We start from the raw sequence: 21,460 nt of genomic DNA, 5'->3' as shown, positions 1-21,460 counted from the left end.
TCCTGTTGTACTAGGATTATTTAAGAAGAATAGTGATGATGCTGGATACAGATAGAGCTGGTATTGTTTTCTCCTGTTGATTTTTATTTCTTTAATTCCTTTGCAGGCACCAATCCTTATTTGACTTTCCACTGCGTGAGTCAGGGGACCATTCTCCTTGACCTTGCTCCCGACGATAAGGAGTATCAGTCTGTAGAAGAGGAGGTATTGCAAGTACTTTCTTAATGCTCCGGTGCCAATGTATTTCTCTTTTCATTTATAAACCCTCAGAGCTAAAGCATGCAACACAGATTAATAAAGTATGCTTAGGTGTATGAATTGCAGAGCCCTGACATGAAGTTTAGGGCTCTTGATTTGTCTTTTTATAGAGAGCCATGACGGAAATTATTTTGCTGTATCCTGCCAGGATTTCATATGTGATCTGTGTGCTTCCTTAGTGTTCTCCCAGTTGTGCCTTTTTGATTTTGTGTTTTGGATGTCATCTCACAGCAAGGGTTTTCACAGCAAGGGTTTCCACAGCTTTCTGCAGAAAGGCAACCCTGTGCAAATCAAAGGCCATGAGTGAAGACCAAGGGATTGAGGTCTTGCAAATCTGTAGGCATTTTCTATGCTCACACTGTTTCTGCGTGTGAACCAGCTTTGTTTTCTTTTGTCTCAATGGCTTAGTTAAGTCTGTAACCCAGATAAACAGCTCTTGGATAATTGAGAGTTGACTATAATTTTGCCTCCTACACGCGCACATACTCTTTTATTTAAGTAAACTACAAGCAGATACCATTTTGAAAGAAAAATCATATCAGATGAGACCTCCTGAAGAGCTGTGTTTGGAAGAATCTCCAATTTACTGCACATTTGCAGTTTGTCTAGTGTAGCACACTAGACACTGTAGCACAGAAGGGTTTGGCATCATCTTAAAAGTCTAGATTTTCAGGATTGCTGTCAGTTTAGCCTGGAATATTTTTGGTTAGTAATTCTGTAAAGTGGAGTCTATGCAGATCTTCTGTATAAACTTTTCTGACAGAAAGGGTCACTTGTCTGGTAGAGTAGATTGTGGTATTTATTTGAGCTGTTACTAAATGTTGTTGCTGTAGCTATAAATATCACAGGAAGAGATACAGTGAAACTGTTGAAATTCTTGAGGGCTGCGAATGACATAGGAAAATCTACAGTGCAAGCATTTTCCTGTCACTAAGAAATACAAACTGTGCTCCTTAGAAACACACTTGCTATTACTTCAAGATTATCTTTTTGTATATTCATTTTCAAAGGATTTTTTTCCAGTCTAAAGGAGTTTTTCTATTTTTGTATAATTTTGGTAACAAGTGCTACTGTCCTTCTTTTTCCTAAGTAAATTTTTATTACAAGATTGGATAAATGCATCGTTCAACTTCTTTATTGTGGAACAGCATAGGGTGTTGGGTGCCTGAGAAATAAAAGTGTAGTTCAGTTTAAAATTGAGGTTTTGGGTTGGATTTTTTTGACACTTTTTAATTAGTTTTCAGTGTGTGTTGTTGCCAGTGATATACTGAGATGTTGCATGAATACTTTGCCTTATTAGCAGGCTTTGTGTGCTGAACATTCAGTTGTGTTCATTTCTGTAGATGCAAAGTACAATCCGGGAGCATCGCGATGGTGGAAATGCTGGCGGGATCTTCAGTAGGTATAATGTCATCAGGGTAAGTTTCAAAATCTCTTAATTCTATGTGGTAAAATAAGTTGATACTTGTGCAAGCAGGCATAATTGGTGTAATGGGTCACCCTTTTATATTTCAAGTTCTTTGTTGAAATAATATTCAGGAGCAGAGTTAAAGTGAGGGCTAAGTGCTAACATCAGACTGATCATGTGCAGTGCATGTGGAAGGACAGACAAGTATCCACTTGTGCTCTTAAAGGAGTCCGAAGAACTGATATTGGAGACAGAAGTGGTGAAGAGCCTGATTTAGGTTTCACATCCTAATTTAATTTTGGAGATCTGTAACTTCTATATTTGACTTTGCAACACAGATAGTGGGGTTTTTTTTCTCAGTGTAGGCTTTTCTTGTCTTTTTAAAAGAGAGTTTTGGGGAGGGGGAAAGATTGAGCATGACTTCTTATTAGAAGTTTCTATCTTCCTATGCTACATTGGATCCTGACACCTTCTTCTTTGCCCCTGTCAAATATAGCTTTTACAAGCACTGGCATATCAGGAAACAGTGTTGTCTTTCTGAGGGAAAGTGCACTTTCTGGTTCCTTTTTGGGGGGAAGAGGAAGTAGACAAAATGAGAATAGAACTCTGTTCCCGACCCCCAGCAAACCCCTGATGTATATCTGTTTGAAAAGTGAGCCTGTGCGGAGCCTTTGTAACTTAGCCCAGTAGATCATAAGTCCTGAAGCCAATAACAGAATTACAGAATGGTTGAGGTCAGAAGGGACCTCTGGAGATCACCTAGTCCAACCCCCTGCTAAAGCAGGTTCACCTGCAGCAGGTTGCACAGGAATGTATCCCAGCGGGTTTTAAATATCTCCAGAGAGGGAGACTTCACAACCTCCCTGGGCAGCCTGTTCCAGTGCTCCATCACCCTCCAGTAAAGAAGGTTTTCCTTATGTTGAGATGGAACTTCTTGTGTTCCAGTTTGTGCCTATTGCCCTTTGTCCTGTTGCTGGGCACCACTGAAGAGAGTCTGGACTCAATACTCCAGAGGGGCCTTACCAGGGCAGAGTAGAGGGGGTAGAGAACCTCCCTCGACCTGCTGGCCACACTCTTCTTTATGCATCCCAGGATACCACTGGCCTTCTTGGCCATGAGGGCACAGACATCCAGCTAGACTCTGCACCACCGATCACAGCCTTCTGAGCTCTGCCATCCAACCAGTTCTCAATCTGCCTTACTGTCCACTCATCTAACCCACACTTCCTAAGCTTACCTGTGAGGATATTAAGGGAGACAGCATCAAAGCTTTGCTGGTCTCCCCTCCTCTAGCCATCATAGAAGGCTATCAGATTGGTCAAGCATGATTTCCACTTGGTGAACCCGTTGACCACTCCGATAGCCTTGTTTTCCTCCACATGCTTGGAGATGACATCTACAATGAGCTGTTCTATCGCCTTCCCAGGGATGGAGGTGAGGCTAACTGGCCTGTAGTTTCCCAGGTCCTCCTTCTTACCCTTTTTGAAGATTGGAGTGACATTGTTTTTTCTGCAATCCACAGGCACCTCCCCTGTTCTCCATGATCTTTCAAAGATAATGGAGAGCGGTGAAGGTGAAGTCGTTTACAGAATCCACAGTGGCGTTAGAGGTTGTGGCTGGAACGATATCTCCGGATAGCTTAAATAGCACATCTCCTACAGCTTCAAACCTCAAAAAGCTAGCCTGGATTGCTCAAGAGAGGTCAAACCAGAGAGGGAAGGAGTTTCAGACAGTTTGTAGTTTTTGGTGGTATTATAAGCTGTAAGGGAAAAAGCCTGAAAGTCTCCCTTAAACCCAAGAAATTAGTCTGCAATTTCACCGTCTGTGAGCATGTGCTACCAACTTGTTTGAAAGACTTCAGCCTTGCATGCTGAATAACCATGGTGCTTCTTTACGCCATTCATGTGTCTTAGTCTTAGTTTCCCTGTCAAATTTATGTGAACTCTGTGAAAATATATTTCATTTTGATGCCGATTCAAGTATGGTTGGACCTGTTGTACCACTGCAGATTCAAAAGGTCGTGAACAAGAAGTTGCGGGAGAGGTTCTGTCACAGGCAGAAGGAGGTCTCGGAGGAGAATCATAATCATCACAATGAACGGATGTTGTTTCATGGTAAGGAAGTGATCTCTATTTGTATGAAGTGGTATTTTAAAAAAAGAAAAGTCTTACAAGGACTCCCAGGCAATGTTAATGTTACCGTGTCACCGTCCTGTTCAGTAATGGTATTTCTCCACTAGAAATACAGGGGCATGGCAGTGGCGGAGCTAGACTGTGCAGTTACTGCATTCTGAAAAGCAACACTAAAAAAATACATTTATAAATTAAAACAAAGTCTTTTGATAAGCTATATCTTAGTCTTTTTCAGTAAAGCTCCTGGGAGGATGTTACATTGCTGTGAGAAAGACAGAGTGTCTTCTAAAAGAGGAGAGCAGCACACAGAGTAAAAGTATTTTACTCGGGCACTACAGGCAACTGTCAGGGAAAGGAATCAAAATGAACCATGAGTTGCAGCAAGATGTTCTCTAGAAGCATCCAGAAGTGCCTGCAAATGACAGTTGCCTGAGGGTCCTCCCTGCCCTAAATTCTTCTAGGATTCTGCATAGGAAATTGGTTTTGGGTATGATTGTCCTGACATCTTGTCCCATCTTAAGCAGTACTGACTGCTCATGAAGGTGTGCATAGACAAGATAAATAGGGCTGAAATGAGAGGGGGGAAGCCATTAAATGAGATCTGTGAAATGAGTAAGAAATATGAGTCACACATGGGATCTTGGTATATAATGATAAATCCCACACATCACTGCCTCCTGCTGGGTATCGCCCCCTTCCAGCTGACTGAGCATGCTTTCTGGTATTTAATGGTCTATTTGAGGCTGACCAGTTCCTCTTGACATAGTCCTCTATTACTACAGAGCTTCACAAGTATGTGTGATAATACATTGATTTGTGTCATTCTCTTCTAGGGTCTCCTTTTATTAATGCTATCATTCACAAAGGATTCGATGAAAGGCACGCATACATTGGAGGAATGTTTGGAGCTGGAATTTACTTTGCAGAGAACTCCTCAAAAAGCAACCAATATGTGTATGGGATAGGGGGAGGAACAGGCTGTCCCACACACAAAGACAGGTCCTGCTACATCTGCCACAGGTATGAGACCAACAGAGTTCCCTGTACATATTTCTGGTCATCCTAGCTTTTACACTCTTGCCTTAGAATGAATTGCTGGGAGAGAATAGCCCCGTGAGCTTTGTCATGACAGGAAAAATGCAGTTTTCTATTTGTCAAGGCTCAACAAAAAAGGATATGAATGCAGTGAGTCCCACAGAAAGGTCAAAAATTACTTCTAAGCATGCAGTGATTATAAATCAAAGTGAATTGCGGCTCAGGAAAGAGGCTTGAAACAGCAGATTTGAAAATGAAGAGTCAGGAGAAAACAGCTATTAAACTCCAGGCACTTTCAGAACAAGACTACAGTGCAAAGTGGTCGTCAGCAGTGCAGCGTTGTCCTATGGATCAGATCATTTTGGAAGTAGTGAACAGGACTTCATCACAGCTTTGTTTTATACTGGAGTAGATCAGTGTGCTTTTTGCACTTTGACACCTGTCCATACCCTACTAGTAGCACCAGTGAGTTATATAAAATGAACTAGAACAAGCCCTCTACGTGAGGGCTAAACAAAATGTGTGTTTTCCCTTCTGTGTCAAGAAAGATTTTTTTTGGGAGGCAGACAGATTTTGTGCAGCTTTAGAACTAGTTTCCAAATTGCTTCTCAAAAAAATCTTGAGAAATTAATTGTAACAAAATTAACTCAAAAGACTGAAATAATTCTGGAACCATATAACTCCTAGTGAGGTATTTTAAAATGATGTTTTCTTTTTTTTTGCTTTAGACAAATGCTTTTCTGTAGAGTGACCCTTGGAAAATCCTTTCTTCAGTTCAGCACAATGAAAATGGCTCATGCCCCTCCAGGGCACCATTCAGTTATTGGCCGGCCAAGCGTGAATGGACTCGCGTATGCTGAATACGTTATCTACAGAGGAGAACAGGTATTTGGGCTAACAAGGACTGGGTTTACAGAAGGGCAGAGCTTGAAGGTGGAGCAGGGGTGTGACTGGTTTCCATACCACGTGTGCTGTGGTAACCTGGTTGATAAGATTTTTTTTTTTTTTCATTTAAATGTGGAAATAATGAGCCAGTAAATTCTACTCCTGTTTGCTGAGCTGCTCTGATTTATACCATGCAGAATTGCCTAACTCCCCCTGTGCAGAGCTGCTAGTAGGCACTGGTTCTCCCATTGCATTTTACTGGCATCACTGCAGTAACAACACATGCGTATGGTTGGACTCGATGATCCAACCTAGTGATTCTGTGATTCTGTTTCTGAGGCTCTTGTAGTTATGAGGATTCTGGGCTTTTTACCTGTAGATTCCCAGCACTGTCAGTGTCGCTGTCTGCCAGAGACTACCCTTAAATGGTAGCTGAAGTAGGACAGCAATCTTCAGGAGGTGATTTTTTTAACTCGGCTAGACCCTTACTTTAGAAAAGTGGTTTGCTCTGTATGGCTCCCAGGTGGTATAATAAATTCAGGTTAGAATGAGGAGGTTACCTAGGCCAGCTTCTCATTCATTCTGAATTCAGACCAGATTGCTGTGTGCTTTCTTTGACCAGGCAGGTCTTGAAGGCCTCAAAGAGTGGTGTTTCACAGCCTCCCAAAGTAGCTGCTTCTTTTCTTTAATTATCCTCAGAGCAAAAAGTATGTTTTTTCTATCCAGTAGGAACCTCCCTCATTTCATTAATCTCATTCTGCTGCACAGCTCAGAAAAAAGTCTGGCTCTGTCTTCTCAGTAGCCTTCCATACGTGATGGAAGATTGATGTAAGGTCCCACAAAACCTTCCCTTTTCTGAACTGAACAAGCCCGTCTCCCTTAGCCTCTTGTTTATCCTGTTCTCACTCCTCTATCTATCTTACTGATCCTTCACTGAACTTGGCCCCAGCTTGTTGGCATCTTTCTTGTATTGGAGGGCCCAAACGTTGTATGCAGTTCTCTAGCTGTGGTCTAGGGAGTACTGAATGAACAGTTAATCCTCACTACACTCGGTGGACTGTCTATGCTGTGCTTGATGGTATAACAGGATGCCGGTAGCCTTTGTTGCTGCCAGGACACACTGTTGATTCTGCTTTCTCTTGCTGTCACCCAGGCACTCCTGTATCAAAGGAGCAGAGCTGCTTCCCTTCCTGCAGTGTTATAAGGAATTAGTTCATCCCCGGTGCATTTGCCCTTGTGGGGTTTCATGAGTGCTGGCGGCATTTGATATGTGCTTCTTCTTTTACACTCTGCAAATATAGAGACGATTCTTGCACTGTCCTTCCTGATAACTGTTTAGTGAAACCCAAAACTTGAGCTTGCTAAGATCTGCAGAAAGCAATGTTGGTTTTTTTTCTTGTCTTAACTTTCAGGCATACCCAGAATATCTCATTACATACCAGATAGTGAAACCAGAAGCTCCCTCACAGACAGCAACAGCAGCAGAGCAAAAGACCTAGTAGCTACAGAGCAGTAAAGGAGGATGCAACTTCGATCTTGGACTGGTTGGATACATGTTTCACAAAATCAGTATCATACAAAATCCTTAACAACCTGAAAATAAGCTGTATGTCTTTTATAAGGATTGCTGTCTTGATGAATATGATATGAGTAACTCTTGCATACTCAACTGCTACTGTTCCTTTGGAGGAAAGTTTACAAGGGACTGCCTTTTAATAACGTATCTCAGGCTTCTGGTCTCTGCAGTTACCACGTGTAAAGTAATGTTGTTTTTACTTAGACTTTGGGAACATTATTGTGCAAACGGAATTCCTCATCAATGCCACCTCACATGTTAAAATTTCAGACACTACTATTCTAGTTATTTTATTTGCAGATAAATTGCATTAAGCCCATAATTTTCTTTTCTGCATGCACCATTCGTTTTATGTTTTCAAGAGATCCTTGTCAACTATTTATTTTCCTTTTGTATTCTGAAGTTGAGCCAGAACCTTCTTCAAGGTATTTTGCACAAAGTCTATTTGACTAAAATCATTAATAATGCAATACAAATGTCATCTGAGAAGGGGCTAGGTCCAGTTCTTCAACAGAGTGGCTTTTTTGCACACCTCTGAGCAAACGATAATATGAGTGAGTGTAACTTTGGAGTGGAAACAAATTGTTAGTTCACTGTTTTGTCTTGAGTTTTCTGGGGGAAGTCCTAGGAAGTGTGCAAGGTTAAGACCAGCTCTTGTGCTTGGAAGAACTTCATAAGGCAGGTTAATGCCCTCTGCTGGCATCTCTAAAAGGAACGTTTCATAAGGCTCCTATTAAATACATGCAATTTGTGAAATGTTCTCCAGTCACAGTGACATATGGTTGTGTTGAGAAATAGCAAGTGAAAAGTCAGAAGGCTGCATACACGAGGACATACCTGGTTCCTGTCCTTCTGTGATATAGGACTCAATAATGGGTTTCAAACTGGTAAGGGAGAGTGTATTTTAGCAGTTTCATGTCACGTCTTTGTATGTGACATCACAGTTGAAGAGCTTAAGGGATTTACAAAAATACTAATGCTTTTAAATATCTATTTTACATTTTGATGAGAATGAACTTTTAAAACATGGCAAGTGGATTTGTTTGCAGGTATACCAGAGGACAAAGTTAGGATTTGGTCACTCTAATCCCTTTCTCTGCCAGTTCCCAGGTTTATTTCACTGGGTAGGAGAAAAGGTTTTTTAAGCATTGTGTAGCACAGCATCAAACAATTTCAGAAGTCCCTGTCCTGGAGGATATGCATTTAGCAAAAGTAGAAACAGATTTCTTCTTTGTGTTCTTTTAACAACTTAAGAGAAGATTGAAATTTGAGCAGTGTTAATTCTTTTCTTGACAGTCAGTGCAAGGAGATGTGCTTCAGTGTTGAGCATGTAATGACTGAAGAATAAAATGTTCCTTTGAGCGCAACACGCTGTACATTTCCCTATCAGCCACCACTATTTACTATCTGATGATTCCATTCATGCGTTCAGGTTTTATCCCCCTTTAAGCAAGGAAGTGACAGAATAGCGTGCTTTTAGTTTACAAAAATATATGTGTTCCCCGCAAGTGGGACTTTGCTGATGCCTTTGGATAAAACAAACTTAATCCTGAAGAGCTTTTCACATTCACCATTAAGACATAAAGTTTTCATTTTTAGCATTAAGATTTTAATGTTAAAGTAAGTTATCCTCATAGAGGAACTTCATCCACTGTAAAATCAGTCATTTGATGCAATCTGGCTACCAGTACATCATCTGTTTGTAGTATCTCTAATGAAAACCTTAGAAATAGCAATACTCCAACCGATCTTGAACTTTGGGTTCTATTCGTCTGAAGCTGGCAGTGGATATATGGTTCTCACTTCATTTTGTGACCTGATTAAATATGTAGCTTTGAAGTCCAAGCCAGGCTCTTAGCCTAGTTGTTCTTTTAATCAAATTTTCATTGATAAAATTGGGTGCTTGTATTTTGGCTACTTGTTTAATAGCGTTAGGATTGCGAAGATCACCACTAGGCTTTGAAGCTTTGTATTCATCATTTAAGTTTGGGGTTTGTTTTTAACTTAGTTAATAATAGAGTGGGGGATGTGCCTATCTACACTAGGATTTCTGATAGTGTTGAGAGCGCGTCTTGGTCACCATCCCCAGGTAGACATAGTTTTAAGTGGTGAAACAGTTGTGCTGCTTAGGTGAGCAAAATGGTTGATGTGAGTGTGGAAGTTAAAAGCTTTACATCTTTCAAAAACAAGAACAAATCTAAACACAAAAACCCCACCAAGCCTGCACCAGAACCTGTTCTTGCTTGTTGTTTCCTGTGTGCTGATTGAACTAAAGACTAGTCGGGATTTCTTCTGCAGTCTTGATCTTCCAGTGGATAAAAATACTGTCCAGTATATTTGAACTGCCAGTGTTAACGTATCTGATGTTCTGTGCTAAGTAAAGGTGCTGTGTGAGGAAATCATTTTGCTGTGTTTTTTGTCTTGTAATGACAGGATCTCATATCCATTTGTGGCCAGACACAGAGGAATACCCAGACCTGATGATATGTACGATGTTGCAGTTCCTCTTACAGTTCAAAACAAAGTGTGGGTCTGCCCATCAGCATCAGTTACCCGTGAAAAACCTGGTCATGGTTTTGGTGGTAGAACTGTACTTGGCAGATTGTTGATGGTACAGATGCTGCTGCTTTAGCTGGGGCAGTTAACTACTTCTAGAGAATAGGACCTTAAAACCAGCATCCCCCTTAACCAGGCAGCTGCTACCTCCTAAGAAGTGAAGAAGTTTTTTGACTTCCTGAGAAGGGCAGTTTCCTGACAGTGGGATACTCCTGTGCAGCACTGGGTCACCAGTGGACGCACAGTAGGAGCTGGAATGCAAGAAAACACTGGGATAAACCGTCTTATAGGCTTGGGTGCCTGGGCACCCCTCACTGGTTCCAGAAAGAGCTCTTCCCACAGGGACAGAATGTGGTGTCTGCTGAGGAAAGGGAAGGCTGTCTTACATGCCTGTCGATTTTAATCCATGTCCCTTTGAGGCAGCATTTTGAACCATCTGTGCAGTTTGCGACAGCACGTTAAAGGGCAAAACAAAGCAATTTTGCCACGTAGCAAAGAAAGGAGGGTTCCTGCTCTCCATTTCTGATATTGTTTCCATGAGACAGATGAATTAGGTACCTAGTGCAGTGACATTGCAGTCTGAATGCTGTCAACAAATCTTCTGTTAGGATTAAAGCAGAGAGTACGGTACCTTAATAAGGTGTATCTGATTTTCTCATTTTTATCCGCCAGTATATTTTGATCCCAGCTCCACAGAGACTGTTACAAACCTCTCATACTAGTTCCACCAGTTTGCCGTCAGTATTGGTCTGTAGTCCAAGGGATGAGCAATGTGTTTCCTAACCTCTGGTTTGAATTGTCTGCATGTGATGCGAGTGAATCCCCCTGCATTATGCAGCAGGAATTGATTTTTTTGCAAACTGCTATGGTTTACTCATTGAATACCCCAAACCAAAATTCTACGCTGAAGCAAAAAGAAAACCGCACAAAGTGTTCTGTGCACCACTGACCTTGGGCAGCAGACACAGAAGAGGCACATGAGGGAGGTTATTCTCCCTCTGTACTTGGCACTGGTGAGACCGCTTCTCGAATACTGTGTTCAGTTCTGGGCCCCTCACCACAAGAAAGATGTTGAGGCTCTAGAGCGAGTCCAGAGAAGAGCAACAAAGCTGGTGAGGGGGCTGGAGAACAGGTCTTATGAGGAGCGGCTGAGAGAGCTGGGGTTGTTTAGCCTGGAGAAGAGGAGGCTGAGGGGAGACCTCATTGCTCTCTACAACTACCTGAAAGGAGGTTGTAGAGAGGAGGGTGCTGGCCTCTTCTCCCAAGTGACAGGGGACAGGACAAGAGGGAATGGCCTCAAGCTCCACCAGGGGAGGTTTAGGCTGGACATTAGGAAAAAAATTTTCACAGAAAGGGTCATTGGGCACTGGAACAGGCTGCCCAGGGAGGTGGTTGAGTCACCTTCCCTGGAGGTGTTTAAGGCACGGGTGGACGAGGTGCTAAGGATCATGGTTTAGTGTTTGATAGGAATGGTTGGACTCGATGATCCGGTGGGTCTCTTCCAACCTGGTTATTCTATGATTCTATGAGACTGAGTAGCTTCTGGATAAAGGCGCTTCCTTGGCTCTGGAAAACAGCCAATCCTACTGTTTGTTGTGGGTTAGAGGAGACATCTACTCCATGGGAAGGCATGAAGTGCGGAGGGGCGCTAAGGTGTTGTGTCACTGCGTGGTCTGTGGGAACTACTTAGTGCAAATCTCCTCAGAAAAGACTCCTGCAGCCCTGCAGTGAAGTCAGAGCTCCTGCACAGGTCACGCATCACCTAGAATTTCCACATGGAACTGGTAACAGAAATTACCCAGAACAGATTTTTCCAAAATAATCAGGGAAGAAGTGGGGCTTCCAACCACAAAACAGATCTGTTTGAACATCGCTAATCATTCTTGGAAGCTGAAGGTTAGAAAATGTTCAATTTAGTTTTAATGGGATTTCTTCCTTTCCATGCTGCTTCACCACAGGAAAATTTAGCTCAGAAATCTTAGAAGGAGATGCATCTAATGTGTTGTTTCAGACATTTTAAGCTGTGCTGCAGCCCTGCTAAGGAAGACATGGGAAAGTTAGATTAGTTCTGTCCGCAGGTAGCGAATGGCTTGTGAACCTCCAAGCCTTCAGTCCTTTGAGGGTCAGGGGAGGCTCCTGGTCTTTCAGAAGGGCAGGACACATGCAGAGATGCAGTGGCAGTGTTCCCACCTGTCTGAACCCATAGTAGAAACCTCGAGGGTCAGGGGACAGCATATGCATGTTAAAACTTTCGAAGGAAGGTGAATGAACCCATGAATCAGTAGGGAATGAGAAACAGATGCATTTCCCGTTACACTAGCACATATGCCTGTCAGGTCATTTTCTGACTGGTTTTGATCTATCTGTTTCTGTCCTACTGAACCTGGTGGCAGCAAATTTTAGTGTTGGATTCCATTAATTAGTAAATTAGTTTGATTAGAGGCTCTGTATTACAAGGCAATTTTGACACTTTGTTCTTAACATCTGCAGAACTTGCTTCAGTTTTGGAAATTGAAATGGGGGTTTTCTGTGCTGCAGTCCTGCAAGCTCGTGCATCTTCCTTCCTAATTGCTTTCCTCTGCCAGCCCAAACAGTAACATACCAGGGCGTTGAGTTTTTAGACCTTTTTTTGTAGAACTTGTATTGATAACTAGCCCGGTATATTTCCTCCCTTGGTTGCTAATTAGCTGGAGCTGTGATATAATTTATTTCCTCCTTTACCCCCTCTCTCTCAAAGAAGATGATGGGCAGGTTCTCAGCCTACCTACATGGTGGACTTCAGGTAACATCTCTGTAACAACTGAGTTTGATCTATAAATGTGCTTGGCTAAATGTCTGATCTGTAATACTTGTAATAGTTTTAAAATTCAATAAATACATTTTTAACAGTTGCTCTGTGAAAACTGAGTGTCTGCACAAACTGCTTTTCTGTCTTGGTCTTAGGACAAACCTGCTCCAGCCACAAGTGTTGAAAACGGTTTTGGTTTTCTTTTTATTTCCTCCAAACAATTTGTTTTCTCCCTCCCTCAGGCAATAAATAAAATAAAAAGTTAATTTCTAAAAAAAAAAAAAAAGGAACAAAACCATACATATGTACATCAGTCACGCGGGCATCTTCTGTGTTGGATTGGACTCGGGAGAAGGAGAGGTAGGGTGGGAAATAAGGCTCCAGGTGGGTTGAAGACGAGTCATGTTGTAGGCTTAGACCAAAAGCCGCAGCAGTGCTGCACAGGTGCACCAGATGCAGCTCAGGTGGAGAGGAAGACTGAAAACACCGGATGGATGGCATCTCTGGGGCAGCCTCTCCTCCACCCAGCTGCTTCTCTCCTCCATTGCAGCCCAACCACGTCCCATCCTGCGCCTTCTGGAAGGAGGGCAGCAGTGGCAGGGCTGGAGAGGAAACTCAGAGTAATCAAAAGCCCAGACTGCTGCCCCCACCCCTTCCTTCTCTTCTTCAAGCCACAGGAAACTGGACCCAAGTTTTGCAGGAACCAGGATCCACAGAGGCAAGAAAAGAGGCATTTAGGACTGCATAGGACCATCTCCTCCTGCTTGCTGCGACCCAGCCTGCAGCAACTGGCTCAGCAGCACCCAGCACAACCACGTCTCTGTGCAGGGGAAGGGCTGCTGCACACTAAGGTGACTGCTCCCTTTTTAACCCTGACAAGCTGGGGCAGAAGTGTGGGGAGGTGTGTCTGTTTTTAAAAAGACAATAAAATACGGATGGAAAGAGATGAAGACCAGGCACTTCAGGAAACCCAGTATACTATTTTTTTCCTCCCCCAAAGAGCCTGGACAAGGTTAGGGTTTGTGGCTTTTACAACTTCCACGCTTTCAAAACATAAAAAGCAAAAAAACCAAAGATGAGGTAAGAAATCTCTACACAAAAGACGTCAAGTCCAGGGTGAACGGCAGTGTCCGGCACTGTTGCTTAACACGGCAGGGCTGCCTGGCTGGCCTCAGCCCCTGAGCTAACAGCTGGGCGACGTGGTGATGGGGCTGTGCAGGTAGGGGAGGCTGCTGGGGGCGGCGTGGACACCCACAGAGACTGGGAAGCTGAAGACAAACTGGGAGGTGGGGGTGGAGGTGGCCTTGCCCCGCTCCCGCAGTGTCCCCGAGGGGCTGACGGCTTCCACTGCACACGAGGTGGCCAACACCTGCGACTCAAACTGCAGCAGCTGCCCCATGAAGCTGAAGTTAGGGGAGATGATGCTCCGGCGCTGCTTGACGAACTCGAAGGCCTCCTCCAGCTTGACACGCTTCTTCATCATCAGGTAAGCCAAGCAGATGGTGGCAGAGCGGGAGATTCCAGCCTGGCAGTGGACCAGGACCCGACCGCAACACTCCTTTACCGCATCTGGAGGGCAACGGTGGATGAGATGTGAGACCAACACCCTTCCCACAAAGCCCAGTCCCTTGCCAAACCTGCAGGTGGTGGCTGACCTCCCTCCGACCAGTGCAACGAATGGCCCCGCTGAGCCAAAGGCTCCAGGGTCTTCGCAGCAGGACCCTCCTCCTCCTCCCTGTGGCAACACACATGGCTCCTCTGCGCGGGCACTCACCAATGTACTCAATCGCCTCCATGAACCAAGAGCTGATGTCAGCTTTGTGGTTATCCTCCACAGGGATGCACTTGTACTGGTAGTGCCCCTCGAAGTGGTTGGGGCAGTCTGAGGAGACGTTCAGCAGGGCTGTGATGCCCAGTGCATCCAGCATGTCCCTGCGGGCAGCGTGGTAGGCGCTGCCAAGGTAGAGGAAGGGAAGGATTTCCACAGGACCACCCTGTAACAAAGAAAAAGAGCAGATATGAGCATGACCAAGGGACAGGAGGAGGCAGGACACATCCAGATGGCCTGGAGGCCCTGAGCAGTGCTGGAACCTGGCACCTGACCCAGGGTCCTCAAAAGAGAGCAGAGGCTGCCTTTCTAAGCTGATAAACCTATTTCTGCCCACCTTTTCAGGAATAGGCAGGTACGGTTAAACAGGGTTTGGGCTTGTTTACTCCACAGGGAGCGCAAACACCTTCGGATCAGAAGGACCACCATGCTCTCCCATGAGAAGAGGGAACAGAGCTCTGGCTCTGGAGGTCTCAGCAGGACCAGGTTGCAGTGCTGGAAGGGGAGACCTTATTGCTCTCTACAACTACCTGAAAGGAAGTTGTGGAGAGGAGGGTGCTGGCCTCTTCTCCCAAGTGACAGGAGACAGGACAAGAGGGAATGGCCTCAAGCTCCGCCAGGGGAGGTTCAGGCTGGACATTAGGAAAAAATTTTTCATGGAAAAGGGTCATTGGGCACTGGAACAGGCTGCCCAGGGAGGTTGTTGAGTCACCTTCCCTGGAGGTGTTTAAGGGACGGGTGGATGAGGTGCTGAGGGGTATGGTTTAGTGATTGATAGGAATGGTTGGACTCGATGATCCTGTGGGTCTTTTCCAATCTGGTGATTCTATGATTCTAAGGAGCAATCAAAATAGCTGAGCACTGGGTCTCTAGACATACCTGGTCATGAAGGGGGGTCCCACAGGAACTGCAGCCCAAATCCAGGGGCTCAGCACTGGTGGGGGGTGACATATTGCTCAGGGACTTGGTCTTTGCACAGAATTCGGGGTATTCCGAGGAGAAACGCTCATAACCCCCTGCAAGAGAAGAGGCACAAAGTGTTATCCCAGGCAACATTCAGAGCACTGCAGAACAGCATAGCTGGAGCTGACACACCTCATCGTGCCCTTCACCACTAGATGATGCTACAGTGACAGAGAGTGGTCTCCTGCCCCAGGATGAGCAACCAGGCTCCTGGCAGCGAAGGAGCAATCCTCAAGCACCCCTCCACGGCCTTGGAGCCAGAGCTCCAAGAGCTCTGCAATGCCCTTGGCTGCTTAACTCTCTAGTCCAGGGTTTAGTTTCCTACATGCCATCTGCCAAAAGACCAGACCGAGACCGAAGCTGCTCTCCAAGATGTAGGAGCATCGTTACCAGCATCCTCTGATTTTAATGGGAAAAGCTGCTCCCAGGCCAAAGACTGGTCAGTTCTCAGCTTTCCCAGACACATCATCCTGCCATACAGAACAGAGAAGGTCTTCCCATTCCCCCAACCTGACCCTCCAGCCCAGAGCTCCCAAAACAACAGGCCAGGGAAGCCCTAGCACTGGCCAGGTACAGCAAAGCTAACCCCACAGCAAAGCTCTCCATAAAGAGGTGTCCACTACCTCTCAAGGACAAGGGGTGTGAGCTGAATATGGAGATAAGCACCCTGTGAAAGAACAGCTTGCTCCTTTGACCCGCTGCCAGGGGGATAAGAAAAGGTTACTTCAGTTCTCCCTAACAGCAAAACAAGAGCAAACCCCATCAGCTTCCCAGGACTGGGAAACCACAGCATTGGCCACAGATTAACAGTTCTGGTGACATTTCCTTCTGTCATTCAAATCAACAGCCCCGACCATCCTTGTAGAGTCTGACCTTGAGCCTTAAAACCATTGGAAATCAGGTATTTTATCATCACCGCAGGAATCCATATGTCCTGACTCCCAGGATAGGTCCTATAGACTCTTCCCAACTGCACGAGATTTGCCTGCAGATTTGAGCTTGCCAGAGCACACACAGCAGCACACATATTCCTTATCCAGCCTTAGCTCTGAGACTGCCCTGAACGACACTGGATGTTCAAAAGATGAGTGAACGCAAGCAACTCCAGTGAAACAGCCCCGGAATCCCTGGGCAGCTAGGGAGCAATACTGCTGGCATCCCAGTGTTCTTCATGGTTTCCTCCTCCTTTGCAAGGAAGGGCTCTAGTACCTTAAAGCAGAAACATGCATCTACATCACTAAATTGGCACGGTCCCTCCCACATGAGCAGGACAGTTTGCAAAGGCTGCATTTCCAGGGCCTGACATCCCTTTTCAGCCCCACTGGTTCAATTTGGAGGAGCACCTAGAAACAAGTACCCCTATTAGACCCTTTCAGGAGGTCTGATCCTAAAATCCCTGGATCCACCACATCCCACCCTGGTGGCCAGAACACCATCCTGTAAGGAAGAAGCTGCCTAGGGTGAAGTGTGGAAGTTGACTCCCTCCCCTTGGAAAGGCAAAGCAGCCCTTTCAAACAGTCAAAGGTTTTCTCTTCAATATATCTCATCTGATCAGCCCGCTCAGTCAAGCACCACATCCAGCAGCTCCATTCAGTGTGCAGATCCCAGCGGTATGTGCAGGTCCTGCCCAGCACAAGAACCACATTGTGCAGGTGCCCATAGCCAAGCAACACCCAGCTGGGCTGTTTCACAGGGAACCTGGCAGCAGTCTGAGCTGCACAAAACAGATCTGGGTCTTCGTCATGACCTGCACCCAACAGATTCGCATTTGGCCAGGCACAGTGCTGGGTTAGCACAGCTTTTATGAAATCAGAGCGAGCTCCGTCATTTTAGTAGCTCTGTGGTAAGCAAGGAAGAGGTCTCTAGTGCCAAGCCCAAGTTTCTAGGGGCCCATGCCTTAAAAAGAAAAGATTGGAAACCCCAAACAACCACCCATGAGAACCACAGGCGTACCACAAGCTGATAACAAGCTGATAACTCAGCTGATAACAGCCATCCTTGAACCAAAGCAGCATTTCCTGCCACACGCACAGATTCCAGCACCACCAAAGAACCCAAGAGCATGTTCCCAAGTGAGCCCTTGTTGTGCAGGCATCGCTCACGCGGTAGCGCATCATATCGCATCCTTGGAACAGCTCCTACTGTTTTTACTGTATCTAGTACAACGGGAGCGCTACCTCCTCCATCTATCAAGCCTCTTAATGGATTTGCTACTCTGCATACGCATCCTCACCCCTGCTGTAAGTAAACCAAGGAATAAATTAACTCTTGGGCTGTAAACAAAAAAGAAAAAACCCCACTGAGCTCACTCAGGAACCCCAGCTGAGCATCCCCCTCCTCTAAATCCTCTCATGGCAATTCTCAGAAGCAGCAGCTCCAACCATTCACAGCATCTCATTGAATCCAAGAGTACGGCAGGGAGAAAGCCCCAGCTGCTGCTCTAGTTGCGAAAGCGGCATCCTGGGGCTTTCTGCCCGCTGCAAAGAGACATCAGCATGGCACCAGGCATTTGGTCCTGCACTGACACCCTTCTCTGCACCGTGGGGCTGCGGACAAACTCAAACAAAGAGGGGGGATACCCAACCCCCACTTCCATCTGGAGTGCCTGGTGCCACTGAGTTTGCCTCATGTCCCATAGGGTCTGCAAAGGGCAGTCTCACCGCGCTCTCCCAGGATGATGGCTGCGCTTCTGGCTGTCCCTGCTTGCCACCCTCACTAGGTGGAACCCCCTAGCTCAGCACCCCCAACCTCACCGGCTCCCACCTCCTGGTGGGGCAGCGGGGAGAAGGAAGAGCGGGGACAGGACGCAGCCTGGCCAGATCCTCATCCCTGGGGCCAGGTTTTTTCTCCCCTCATCCCTGGGACCAGGTTACTCCCCTCCTCATCATCCCCAGGACCAGGTTCCCCAACATCCAGGTCCCCTCACATCGTCCCCAGGACCAGGTTCTCCACCACCATCATCCCCAGGACCGGGCCCCTTTCCCCTCATCATCCCCAGGACCAGGCTATCCCCCACATCATCTCTGGTGCCAAGTGTCCACCACACCCCACACCCCAGGTCCTCTCTCATCCAGGTCCCCCCCAATCACTTCTGGGACCAAATATACCCCCTAATATCCCTGGGACCGTGTAACCCTTATCATCCAGGTCCCCCTCATCATCCCTGGAACTGAGCTCTCCTCTCATCGAGGGCCCCCCTATAATCCCTGGGACCTGGTGTCCCCCCATCATCCAAGTCCCCCCCATCATCCCTGGGACCAAGTATACCCCCTTTTATCCCTGGGACTGTGTCCCCCCCCATCATCCAGGTCCCCCCCAATCATCCCTGGGACCGTGTGCCCCCTCATCATCCAGGTCCCCCCTATTACCCCTGGGATCGTGTCCCCCTTATTATCCAGGTGTAACCCCATCATCCCTAGGACCAGGTAACCCCACTATTACCCCTGGGACCAGGTCCCCCCTCATCCAGGTCCTCCCCATCATTTCTGTGACCAGGTTCTCCCCATCATCCAGGTCCCCCCTATTATCCAGGTGTCTCCTCCATCATTCTTGGGACAAGGCATCCCCACTTCTACCCCTGGGACCGTGTCCCCCCTATCATCCAGGTCCCCCTCATCATCCCTGGGACCACGTCCCATCTATTATCCAGGTTTGTCTCCCCATCATCCCTAGGACCAGGTATCCCCGCTATTATCCCTGGGACCAGGTCCTCCCTCATCCAGGTCACCCCCAATCACTTCTGGGACTAATTATACCCCCTAATATCCCCAGGACCGTGTCCCCCCTATCATCCAGGTCCCCCTCATCATCCCTGGGACCGGGTTCTCCCCTCATCCAGGCACCCCCTATAATCCCTGGGACTTTGTCCCCTCTGTTATCCAGGTTTGTACCCCCCAGCGTCCCTAGGACCAGGTATCCCCCCCATCATCCCTGGGACCGGGTCCTACCCCATCCAGGTCACACCCAATCACTTCTGGGACCAAGTATACCCTCTAATATCCCTGGAACCGTGTCCCCTCTATTAACCAGGTTTGTCTGCGCTGTGTCCCTCCCATCAACCAGGTCCCCCTTCATCATCCCTGGGACCAGTTCCTTCCTCATCCAGGTCCCCCCTATTATCCCTGGGGCTGCGTCTACTCTATTAACCAGGTTTGTCCCCCCCATCACCCCTAGGACCAGGTCTCCCCCATCACCCCTAGGCCCAGGTATCCCCGCTATTATCCCTGGGACCAGGTACTCCCCCCATTATCCGGGCCCTCCCCATCATCCCTGGACCAGTTTCTCCATCATCCAGGTCCCCCCTATTATCCAGGTGTCACCCCCATCATCCCTGGGACCAGGCTGTCCCTCATTCAGGTCCCCTCCCATCATGCCTGGGACTAGGTCCCCCCCGTCACCCAGGCCCCCCCACTCCCGTCACTTGGGTCCCCCACCCCGCCCCCGGGTACCTGCGAGCAGGCGGATGTCGGCGCGCGCCGCGTCCCGGCGGAGGGCGCGCAGCACGAGGGCCACGGTGCTGTCCTCTCGCAGGGCTTCGGCGCGCGCGCTACGCTCGTCGTACAGCACGACGGCGGCGTACAGCCCCGCCCGCAGCCGCGCGCGCGCCTCGCCCTCGGCCGGCAGGATCTGCTCCAGGCTCACCGCCCCCTTCGCCCGCCGCCGCACGATCGTGTTGCAGCGCGCGTGCAGCGCCCCGCGGATGTGCCCGGCGCTGTGAGCCAGGAACGGCCGGCAGTCCAGCACCAGGCACCGCCCGCCGGGGCCCCCGGGCTCCTCGCCGCACACCAGCCGCCGCAGCGTGCTGCCCTCCATCTCCCGCAGGCCCTCGGGGGCCACCATGGCGGAGGACGAGCGAGGAGAAGGTGAGGACGAGCGAGGTGAAGACGAGGAGGTAGACGAGGAGACAGCTGCCTTTACCCGCCCGGCGCGCGCAACAGACCTCCGCCCCGCCCCCGCCCAGCCCCGCCCTCCATTCACAAAAAAAAGAAGAAGGTGGGGGGAGGCGGCCATCTTCTGCCGGGAGGATTTGTGAATGGAAGGGGAGAGGGAGAGGGAGAGGGAGAGGGAGAGGGAGGGAGGGAGATAGAGGGAGGGGGGAGTTGCACGCACACATAGGGGAGAACACACAGGCAACACACACAGAGTACAGCACACATGCACACACAGTGGGGAGCACACGTGTACACACTGGGAAGCACACATTGGGGAGCCCACACAAGCACATACACACAGAGTACAGCACACATGCACGCATTGGAGAGCACACGAAGGCATGCACACTGGGATGCACATACACTGGGGAGCACACATGCACACACATTGGGGAGCACATGTGCACACACTGGAGACGTGTGCACACACATTGGGGAGCACACAGAGGCACTCACACAGTACAGCACACATGCACACACACTGGGATGCACACACACTGGAGAGCACATGTGCGCACACACACGCAGAGTACAGCACGCGTGCACACACACTGAGGAGCACGCCGCCTCCATTCACAGAAAAAGAGGCTCTGTCTGGCCATGTTCTGCTGGGTGTTTTTGTGGATGAGGAATGAGAGAGAGAGACAGATAGAACACAAGAGCTGGGTCGCCCACTGGGACGCACATGGGACAAGCACTGCCGGGCATGTACACACACGTGCACACATACACACACACACTGGAGACATGCACACACGCAGAGTAGAGCAAACACAGGCACACACACACACTGGAGACACAGGTGCGCACACGCCGTGGAGCACACCAGCTCCATTCACAAAAATGAAGCTCCAGCCGACCATGTTCTGTGGGGTGGTTTTGTGAATGGGGATTGAGAGAGAGCATGAGAGCGGGGTCACCCGCGCTGTGACACGCACTGCCGAGCACGCGTGTGTGCACATGCCGCAGGGAGTGGACATGTGTACGTGTGTGCATGCACGGGAACATGTGCTGGAGAGCACATACATGCACAGAGAGAGTAGAGCGCACCCATGCACACACACAGCGGGGAGCACACAGAGACACAGTAGAGCTCACAC

At 47.8% G+C, this 21,460-nt stretch overlaps 2 protein-coding genes across 2 annotated transcripts in view; one reads left to right on the top strand and one right to left on the bottom strand.

The window, feature by feature from the left end:
• The window catches only part of TNKS (tankyrase), a 142,547-nt gene extending 129,806 nt beyond the window's left edge, over positions 1-12,741 (top strand). The window contains exons 22-27 of the mRNA XM_069855690.1: positions 107-204; positions 1,602-1,676; positions 3,675-3,780; positions 4,632-4,818; positions 5,562-5,718; positions 7,131-12,741. Coding sequence (XP_069711791.1) covers positions 107-204; positions 1,602-1,676; positions 3,675-3,780; positions 4,632-4,818; positions 5,562-5,718; positions 7,131-7,217 — 710 coding nt within the window. The 3' untranslated portion in view covers positions 7,218-12,741. The remainder of the gene's footprint in view (positions 1-106; positions 205-1,601; positions 1,677-3,674; positions 3,781-4,631; positions 4,819-5,561; positions 5,719-7,130) is intronic.
• Positions 12,742-12,831: 90 nt separating this feature from the next.
• DUSP4 (dual specificity phosphatase 4) lies at positions 12,832-20,270 on the bottom strand. Its single transcript, XM_069855694.1, has 4 exons — positions 19,878-20,270; positions 15,346-15,482; positions 14,413-14,632; positions 12,832-14,207 (listed from the first exon to the last, which is right to left on the bottom strand). Exons 1-4 carry the CDS (start codon positions 20,266-20,268, stop codon positions 13,822-13,824), a joined length of 1,134 nt encoding a protein of 377 aa, XP_069711795.1. The 5' UTR covers positions 20,269-20,270; the 3' UTR covers positions 12,832-13,821.
• Positions 20,271-21,460: the final 1,190 nt, after the last annotated feature.

Source organism: Phaenicophaeus curvirostris, chromosome 4 (assembly GCF_032191515.1).
Source record: "Phaenicophaeus curvirostris isolate KB17595 chromosome 4, BPBGC_Pcur_1.0, whole genome shotgun sequence".
NCBI lineage: Eukaryota > Metazoa > Chordata > Aves > Cuculiformes > Cuculidae > Phaenicophaeus > Phaenicophaeus curvirostris.
This window is presented reverse-complemented; position numbering and strand designations above follow the sequence as displayed.